The sequence below is a fragment of the Puntigrus tetrazona genome, chromosome 22 (genome assembly GCF_018831695.1).
Source record: "Puntigrus tetrazona isolate hp1 chromosome 22, ASM1883169v1, whole genome shotgun sequence".
In the NCBI taxonomy this organism is placed as follows: Eukaryota; Metazoa; Chordata; class Actinopteri; order Cypriniformes; family Cyprinidae; genus Puntigrus; species Puntigrus tetrazona.
This window is the reverse complement of record NC_056720.1, coordinates 11,644,526-11,655,152: the sequence shown is the minus strand read 5'-3', so window position 1 is coordinate 11,655,152 and position 10,627 is coordinate 11,644,526. Positions and strand designations below refer to the sequence as shown.

The 10,627-nt window shown below is 39.8% G+C and overlaps 1 protein-coding gene across 3 annotated transcripts in view; it reads left to right on the top strand.

Annotated features, from left to right (window-relative positions):
- Nucleotides 1–4,330: 4,330 nt before the first annotated feature.
- LOC122327734 (CUGBP Elav-like family member 5) overlaps nucleotides 4,331–10,627 on the top strand; it is a 1,183,696-nt gene continuing 1,177,399 nt past the window's right edge. For all 3 annotated transcript variants that reach the window (XM_043223306.1, XM_043223305.1, XM_043223304.1), the window contains exon 1: nucleotides 4,331–4,398. In XM_043223306.1, coding sequence (XP_043079241.1) covers nucleotides 4,350–4,398 — 49 coding nt within the window. In that variant the 5' untranslated portion in view covers nucleotides 4,331–4,349. The remainder of the gene's footprint in view (nucleotides 4,399–10,627) is intronic.

The following is a 10,627-nucleotide window of genomic DNA, read 5'->3' as shown; positions in this document are numbered from 1 at the left end:
CGCTAAATAAAAATATTAAAAAACTCTCACCCAAAACTTTTGAATGTATGCGTTATAACACGAAACAAAAACATACTATTTATGTGCTTCATAAACTCTCCGATTTATAACACTCTTTTAAAGTGCAAAATTGTACTGTTGCGAGTGGTGAACCATTTTAATAATGCATGCGAATGAAAAAAAAAACAGGATGTGTTGCGAAACGCCTTTTGAACGTACAGCCCAGCAGGTGAGCGAAGCTCTAAAGTCTGTTTTTAACAGGATTCTGCAAGCAGAGATTCTACGACGCCACTGACCTGGAAAAAAAAATAGTGTACAATAAAAATCCTAGTTCGACTGCTGAGTAAAACAGCATCTTTTTCTCATTCACGGTTTGTAAAACCAAAGCAAACCATACATTTCGTCCATGTTGACTGTTTGTCCTGCTTGCGATTTATGACAAAACGGCGTAATACAAATATGGGAATTATTTCACATTCATCATAGACGACGGAGGCAACAAGGCAACAGTCCCGGTTTGCTGGGAGCAGCTTGTACTGAATTTCTATCTACCCCAGCACAGCGGTGCCTAATCAAACATCACTACAGGAGAACAGACTGTCTCTCAGGAGAATGGCTGTTTCATATCCCCCACTGTATTTTGTTTACCCTGTTTGATAGCTCCCCCTTTTGAAAGACAGCAGCACGGCAAACAACGTGATTATCGAGTATTGTATGCTTAAAGAAACAGATGACAAGGACAAAGAGACAGTTGTTCCCGTAGCTATGGCGGAAATCCCGAAGAATACGTTCGCCGTGCGCGCCGGTCGGGATTGCTGGGGACCTGGAGGATCGTGTGCATCATCCCAAACGAGATGCAACTGACACGCTCCTGTTGGGACGTGGGGATTTGAATTGTTCCGCTGAGTTTAAACAACAGATTGGCAAACACAGGGACGCCGGCGCTTTTGCTGCGGGCGGGAAACGTATAAGTGTGCGTTTCCGCCAGCACGAGTCTATCAGCATATGCGGGGGAGCAATAGGGTGGAGTCACGGCTCTGGAAATGCCACTCAAATGAGAAGCAATCTTATCTGGCAGTTGCAGGCAGTTCTCCTTTGCCTTCCATCCTCTACAGCTCCCTCCGTCCCTCAATCTTTAGCCTGGACCTCGGTGCATTGGCCATTCTGAGTGTGGAAACCTCCTTGAATCTATCACAATTAGAACACGTGTTGTTGTTGTTTTTGTGCAAGGAACGCAGCATAAGGCAAGCTCATTTGTTTTATCGTATGAGTAGAGAACGCTTGGGCAATAAAGGCACAAAAGCAGCGGAGAGGCGTGGTGGGCTCTCTCAGGACTCAAGCTAAATGAACGCTTTCCCTGACGGCGGAACAAGTTTGTCAGCTGCCGTTCGTTTTGTTTCTGGAGCATCTAAATGTGTGTGAAATTGCAAAGGTCATTTATGGTTAGGATGGCCTTGGTCAGTTGTGTCTTTACCACTTACTTAATCGTTTGCAGCAGTGATGTAGCCACTTCCAAAATGTAGTTTAAAAATGCTTTAATAAATAATGTTATATATTTACTTATTATTTAAACTCAGACTTTTTAATGTTCATTTTAAAATATCATTTATATAAATGCATAGTATTTTTTATTAGTGCTGTCGAATGATTTATGGCCTTTAATTGCAATTAATCACATTTAATTGTGATTAATTGCATCCAAATTAATGTTTATTATTTTTATATATATATATATATATATATATATATATATATATATATATATATATATATTATATTTATATATTAACAATGGCAGTCTATACTGTGGAAGTCAATGGGGATCAAAATATGTGAATGTGTGTGTGAGTGTGCTCGAAGTGTACGCCATCCCATTAGAGGTGAGAAAAATGCAATAAACTGAGTTCCGTCGATACTAAATGTACAAGGGAGAAACACATTGCTCTTAGGAAAACAAATGGACCATTACAGCAGCATTTTATGACCAGGACAGTGACTAGTTAGAGAGGTGAATCCATAAACCTTACACGGAAGTCCAATGTGTTAGGAATACATCTCACTGATGGCATTTACAGGTATGAGGTAGTTCTGAATGCATTCTCTTGCAAAACAGAATAACAGATTCTGCTTTATTACAAGGCATTACATCCACAGTGTTGCATGCATATTGCGATGTGTTTATAAAAGCGTCTGTTTTGATGTAATGTGGGCCACGGTTTGTGTTTGTCAGATGATTTGTTTGGAATGTTTATGTCTCACAATTACGCCCGTTGGATTGTTTTTGTCTTTTTGCTCGAGAACGTCCGAGTTGTCATAATGACATAGACGATTTATTTTTTTTTTTTTTACTTTAAATGAAGTCTATGACAAAGCTACTGAACTCTGACCTTCATAAGAATTATATATTTTGCCTTTTCCCCTTTGCACAAAGACTTAGACCCTGCTAGTTATTATTTACGATGGATAAATTTATGGAATAATTTCTCAGAGGAAGGTTATTCGGTTCCTCAAGGTGAAAATGGATACGTTTAACACTTAATGAATCTGGCCTGGCCCTCTTCCTCATATATCAGCATGTTATTAAGGCATTTTAAAATCCCATTATGGTGTTTCTCCTTGAACAAGTCATGCTTTTATGGGACTGGCCTGTCTTTAAAACTGACCTTTTTCAGTTTGCCCCCCCCACACACACAATTGGACAGTAAAAGAAAATATGTTGAGGAGAAAGACAAAATGTTGATCCTATCTTCTCTGAAACGTTTCTCTGGCTCCTGAGTTGGCGTCGACATGAAACGAAAGTTGCTGCAGCTTTAAAAAAGGCTTAATTTCAGGTTACAGATGGTCGGGGAGCCTGCAAAGGGCACTTTGCAAATTTGGGTAATCTTGTCGCAAATCTCCGTACAGCTCTTGGCCCTTTTTCATGCAAACTGGGCCTGCTGTGTTGCTATTAGCAGTTTGTTTTGGATCGATAGAAAGCTCCCATTGGATTACGATGCTGGGGAATGGATGTTATAGTGTCAATTAGGCCTTTAGGACAGGATCTGTCCTGTTTTTCAACAATTAAAGAAAGTGTAACCATGATTTTAAAGCTCTGCATTAATCAGCATTTATGCTAATGAATCAAATGTGCTTTATCACAAAATAAACCCCGATAGAAAGGACATAAAATATTAATGAATCACTTTATAAAGTTGCTTATACTGCTTCAATAGTCCATGCTTATACCATTCCTTTCTACATTACATCCCCAGGTAGGAATAAATGGGAGAATCGAAAAACTCTTTGAACATCCTTTGATCCTGCAGCAAAATCCGCTTGAATCCTTGAACGATGGGCAAAAGAAGGAAAAACAAACAAACAATATATATTTTTATTTCTGTTTTGCTCAAGTTCGTCAAATAAGAACCAGTCAAACTTCAACCTTTATGGGGATAATGGGAAAAAAAATGGTTGAGCGAAATACGGAGCACAAAAACTGTGATGACAGAGGCATCTAATCCAACAAATGCCATTCTTATCAGGCTTTAGTAGATTACCGTGAGCCTTCTACCCACAGAATCCCTCCTTGCCAGACACTCTCCACAGCCTAAGGGGCAGGGATCAATAGGGCTTCATTGATCTCTCTCTCTCTCGCGCCACTGCCTCCACTTTAATTGTTGTTGCATTTCACTTCCTCCTTGCCACCGCCGCTAGAGACTGTAACCAAGCGAGCACTATGGAGCAAACACAAAAAAGCTTGCTGATGATGCCAGTGATTTTTTTAGACATAGAGATGGACTTTAAGCTAAAGAAGCTAATTTTATTATACAGTATTTTTGCATTGGATTCTTGAAATGTGTCAAACGTGGCAAAACGTTTTGAAAATTTCAGTCTTTACCTATATAAGTAAATGCGAGCTGTACCTAGAGTAGCTGCCCCGGAGCATTAGCAATACATTTTCTGAGTGAACTGACTCAGGGGTGCCTTCAGGGTTTTGTCTGGAGGTATGCTCAAAAACCTTGTCCTCATATGCCCTGGTGCTGATTGAATGCTTAAATAAAATGGAATGCAAACACAGGATATGTGCAAATACGTCTATTTTAGATGGAGAAAACATACAAGAGCTGTGCCTGGAGTGGCTGTGCAGCACTTCTAAAATAGAAACAGGGTGCGAGTAATGTGAAAACATGATGGTACAAATCACCACACTTGTATTTTGTATGTGCCCTGCAAACCGACATGTGGATCTTTGCATTTGATCCAAACTTTGTGACGGACATAGTTTGGGGCTGTTGGCTTATTGTGGTGACAGCAGTTGCCTGTGCCTGAACTAACCCTTTGTCTTGTCTGTACTGTTTTTCTTCTTCCAGATGACTCGCCCCATCCAGGTGAAGCCAGCTGACAGCGAGAGCCGTGGAGGTAGTTGTCTTGTTCTTTTTTTTTTCTTGATGTATCTTTTGTATGAACATACATGAACTTGCTTGCCTTTCTCCCTGCTGAAAAGTTCAGCAAAATTGGCCACCACTGTTTGATGCATTTTGGATGCTGGTACCCGATATGAGATCCTGGTATAGGCATTTAGATTCTTTCCTTCAATTTGTTCTTGAAGGATCATGTTAATCGAAAACAGATCCACCTTTTAAACCACTCTAACCCTGCATTGAAATTTTCTGCAGGTCCTACCTTTCTTTCTTCACAATTCTCTTTCTCTCCATCTATCTGATGGATGCCCAGATTATTCATTTTAATTAAGGAGGCCGTGTTGCTAGTGAACGAAAGGGAAGTGGCTTCTGCTGCCTGTCTAACCTTGCTCCCCTTGCCAAGCCCATTAACGACACACTGTAAATTAAAAAGTAATTAGCTTAGATATTGAAACGGGAGCCCTGAGCCCCAGACCCCCAACTCGATGTCTGGTCAAATCAAGGGGCATATTGTAAACAAAAGGTGTAAATGCCACAGGGATGGATGTTGGGGGGAAGGTAGAGCGAGGTTGGCCGAGGATGCACAACTTGCCTAACAATCAATTATATAGCAGGACACTTGCCAAGACCCTTAATTCTGGGTCTCTAGCATCTGATCTGCTGTTTACTGTAAATAGATCAGTCTATTGGATGCACCCATGGAAGCATCCTATGGTGGAGGATTTAATGATCTTGAAAAGGTGTAAAAGAAAGCAAAATGGGTGTTTTTCAAGCTGTTTTTTTTTTTTTAATTGAGGGGCCTAACTGGGAATTGGCAGCAGTGAAACTACTGTCCCGCATATCTTTGTTTGATTTCTAATCAAACACACCTGAAAAAAGTCTTTATTTTTAAATTTAGCGTGTTCATTTAAATGTTAAACTAAAATCTGCAGTGGCCCTCCAAGAGTAGAATTGCCCCCTCATGATCTAAATGGACAACATCATTTGTCATTTGAAAAGTACTATAAAAATCAATGAACCTTTATTCTCTTTGTTAAAGAATTCCCACAATCTGACCACCTTGCAGACATAAGAATCTTCAAGGGAATGAAAGAAACCATTAGACATGGGTCAACAAAATCTCAAAAATCCTTCCCTGGCCATTTTTGGAAAAAGGTGAATGTCAAAGTCTCACATCCCCTGGTCCATCCCAGCTGTAGACAAGCAGGCCTTTGTAGAGAAGATTGATGCCTCATAAAACCCCATTGATTTTGCCATTGTAGAGGTGTGTGTTCGCATTGACTCTGACACTTTGCTGTCTTTGGACTTCCCTGTGAGTGGCCAGCCTTAGCTGTCCCTTGGCACCCATTGGGTTTCCTTGGGTCCCTTATTGCCTTCCTCTCGGTGACCATGTTGGAGATGGAGAGTGTGCTTAGGTCAGGCCCAATAGTTGCACATCATCCTAAATGAACAGCTCAGAGTAGCACCCCAGGAGCAATCCAACACCGTTGTGACTTTAATGGTTGCCGGGGATTTCTTTGCCAATCCTAGAGTGTCCTGCTTTGACAGGCTTTCTACTGCTTTAGGCAGTGCTTGCAAGCCATATGCGCTAATGCTGCTTTTTCTTCATGGGCACGTCCTCTTGTCCCTGGGGTAGTTGAGGATCCATGCGTTAGGACTTAATTACGTTACTTTCTCTAATTCCGAGGTGGCACCCAGATGGACACTGGTTATTCTCTCGAGTTCAAGTGGGTTGACTGTTGGGACCCTCAGTGGCTCTAGTTCTAATTATGCTCGTAATCTCATTAAGTGGTTGAAAGGTCACCACACCTGTTCAAAGAAAAACAAAGGAAGAGACCTTCTAAACCTCAAGGAACCTCCTCCGCAAGGGCTTTCAGTCAGTGGTTATTAAGTCTATAGAGCTAATGTGATTAAATTGTTCTTCTAGATGCTTTTTATAATCATTTCAATCTGCATGCGGTCATGGATTAGAAGGAATCTCCTGGACGGGTCACCTGATTGACATGCTGCCTAGTTAAATTAATAATGTGGGTTATCATTAAATGAACAGTGCGCTGCCCGATAAAAGGTGCATTTCTGAATTTATGAGGATGCCGTAAGTGCTGGTAACCATTGCCAGCCATTGCTATTGGCTGTGTGCTAATCTTTTTTGGCTTGCTGTTTGGGTGGTTTTTCTACCAAGGCTGTTTTGTTAGCAAGGACTTCTGCCCAAGCAAGTGTGTCCATGCTGAGCAGAAAAGGAAGGGAATTTGAAAATAGAAATTAAAGTATGTTTGATTGACAACTCCCTCTGTACCATCTGAGCCTTTTTATATTAGTCCTCATCTCCAGATAACAGCATGTTTGCCTTATTGAACACTTTTCTATCCTTGCTCTGTTATGCAGCATGTGTCATTAAAAAGAGCTTTGGGGACAGATTGTACACTCACATACACACACTCTCTCCCTCTCCCCTGGTATCTCCGATATGAAACAGATTGATTTTGCTTCACATGCAGGCCTGATGACTGGCACAGGCTGGATATAAAGGTGGCTGCTATTGCTTTTTGAAGGGCTGTTCAATGCCTCTCAGAGGCATTTGAGCTCTAACACAGGATAAATCAGCTTTAGTCACTTTGATACCCAACCCCCAACCCACCCAAAAGTCCCACCCCCTTGAGCAAGTACCCCCAAAACCAACCATCTAGTCTTTTTTAGTGGAATCATCTCAATGACAGGTTTCATGTCTTAATTTTCCCTCCTAGCCTAGAAATAACATAGAATTACTCCACATACGCCTGCCAGCACAGTATATGGATTTTCCAAGGCTCATGCAAGCAGTTGTTTGAATTGTGTTGGTGATCCCCCTGTTCCCCTTTTGGTGTTGATATTCACTTGTGAAATGAGAGAACGTTGTTTATTTGAATTAATAACTAAAAGAACATTACTGTTTAGAATTTTCTGTGCATGATTCATGGACAGGTTTAGAATCTTCCAAAAAATGGAACCCATCCTTACATTTGGAATTAACATCAAATTTGAGTCTAATGAAAATTCTACCGTAATCTTGTTCTTCAAATCATATTGAAAAACATGCACATGCTCAACCTCTCAACTAAAATGGAACAGGTCAATTTTCCCCTCAGCGCCTTGACTAACTGCTAGGTTCCACTTGTGGTTAAGATTTAGCCGCACTTCACCATGCCTGCATTATCTCCAGTCTAAAGGATAGTGGGCACGATTGCATGAATTTGCTCGGATGTGACAGTCAGGGGTAGATGTGGAGTGTGTCAGTGAGTGGGGTGATCGCTGCGGAATAATGAGTTCATCGGAAGGAACCCTCTTTCAAAATGCACATGCATTCTAGCTTGCATGCTAAAAGAAGCTATTTGTGCAATAAGCTTGTAATAAGCAGACAAGAACGAGTACTGCAGAATAATTGTAGCTTTTCCTCAGAAAGGGAAAAAGGGGTCCAGATTACTCCTTTCAATTACACTTGGCTGGTCTAAATGTCTGAAAAAATATATGTTAATGCTCTTCGCACATAAGCATAGGCTAAGTTGAGTCACATATACACCTGGGCTAAGAATAAAGCTTTGATTGAAAGATCATTTCTAACAGAGTATCAACATTTGCAGTAGCATTACCTGCTACTTTTGGCGTAGCAGAAATGAAGTAGCTTAAGAACTATCGTGGTATCTGCTCTGTGAATATATCATTTTAAACCGAGTGTTAGCTTTAGCAGCTATATTTGGGGAAGCAGAAATGAGGTACCTTGTATCTTAACGTTTCCAAACCCCATCAAAGAAACATGACTTCAATTAACATTTCAAGCGAGCAGGTTCCCAGACAGAGGACGGCTGCTGAAGGAACATCTTTCAACCGCTGATTTTCTCGTCATTCTCAGCCTCAACATGCACGTAATCGCAAGCGCAGCGGTCGGGAATTCATTTCAGCCCGTCTGTGCAAGCGGACCACCAAAGGTTACTGTTGAACACAAGAAGTAAAGGTCAGAAATCATGTTTAGTTTTCCTCCAGCTGCGAGGTAATTCCAGCCAGCAGATTGTGTCCCCACCGAGGCAAGGCAGAGGAGCCTAGCACAGAAGGGCGAGCAGGCACAAGGTTATCCAGTCAGTACTGCCGCCACAGCCCCTTTGCTGTCACCCCTAATAAGAACTGCTCCCTTATCACTGCTACAATCACCTTGAGAAACAAACTCTTCTTGCTTTTTCCTTAGAGAAAGGCTTTGGACAAAGGTGACAGGGTTTTAGCCTGCCATTCTTATAATGGTTTATCTGCTTCTATCAAGCGGGAAGACTGAAGATAGGTTGATGAAACTTGTTTTCCTCTATCTCAGACTAAAGAGTTGGGAAAATACAAGTCAGATTGAATAGCTTAGATGTTGCTATTTGTGTTTTCTCTTTCTGAGACTCGTATCACACCTACCATTAACCCTACATAGAAACACCGGTGTTGCTTCCAGGTTGTTTAAAACAACAGTTTACTATGGAAGCTAGTTTCCACCACTAAATAAAACATTTTAAAATAGGTAATTGTGAGATTTTCTCTCACAATTCAGACTTTGTTTTCTCATACTTGAGCGGTATAAACTCAAATTAAGTATTGCATGATGTAAATTCAAATTCAATACTGCAACTGCAAATTTATGTCATGCAATTATGAGGAGAAAATGTCAGAATTGCGAGTTTGTAACACAAAATTCTGAAAATAAAAATGAGAACTGTGATATAGCACAATTGTATTTTTTGATTCAGTGGCAGAGATGGACTTACATAGTTCACATATCACTGCGTGTGATTCTGTCATGATTACTCACAATCATGTCCTCAAACTCACAAAGTTTTTAAGCTGCACTTCTCTGTAAGTCAAGTGTGGCGTAAATGATTGGTTGACAAATTTGAAGTTGCACATTTTAAAATCAGGCGGATTCTAATTGGCTAATCTAAATGTTTTATTTTTCTTCAGTTGGAGAAAAATAAAAAACTCTGGAAAGAAGTTCCAATCAAATCATTGCTCTGTTTCATTATTGTGGAGTGTATATCCCTATTCTAATAGAATTAGATCAATTACTGAAACTTAATAGTTGTTATTTTCAAAAGACTATAAATTAAATTGCAACGCTTAAAATGGCCGATCGCTCACAAAAAGAAAAAATAAAATAGAAATGAAAAATAAAATAGAAATGAAAAATAAAATAGCCAATGTCAGCGCATCAGTGAACCACATTGACTTTCATTGTGTGGAAAAGAGCAGCATAAACATATGACTAACCATCTCCTTTTTTGATGAAAGATATGAGAGTGAATAAATTCTGGCTTATTATTATTACATATATTTAGTGTTATTTCACCCACAATTTTACTGCATCTCTTGCATGATTACTGGAGAACATTGTTCTTACATGTATACTCCGCTTTACTGGGTGGCTGTTGGTAAGTGGGCCAATGTGGTGGCTGATTGCATGGGCTCTGAAGCGAGCTCTTGAGGTGTTCTGATTGGTCGGACAGGTCAAAAAGAGCAGATCCAAATCACTGCAATCACCAGGCTGCTGCCTCTCTCAGCACTAATGACAGCCCTTCATATGCAGCCATCTCATTAAAGCTGTCGTGTTCTCCAGTGCCACACACACACACTCATACACACACATCATGTGTTCAGGACACATGAGGACATATTTCATCTTACATGTACGAGCATGCCACAAAAAACTGTCAGTCTCACCTTCTTACACATGAAGGACAAGATAGATTTGTGGATCCACTTTACACACGCACACACACACACACACACACACACGCGTAACAGGAAAAAAAAATATGTGTGTGTGTATATGGGAGAGAGAGAGAGAGCTATATAGACCTATGCATTTTGAAATTTGTGTCCATTTAGTACTCTTACTTTAGAAGAAAATAATGTGTGACAAAAAGAAATCTTGCTCTGTTGAAAAAATACATATATCAAGATCTAAAACCACATCTGGTCAATGTTTTATTTGCCAGAATTAAATTATTAATTTGGGGGACTTTTTACAGCAAATATTGGTTGATAAGTGTTCATATTTAATCATATTTAATTACTAAGTATTTATATTATTGTTTATCTAATTGTAAATTAACAAGCACTAAATAAAAAAATGTAAATTAATAAATAGTATTTGTTCATTATAATTTATTATTTATTATCATTAATCATTATTATTTTATTTATATATGTTATAATTGTATCAA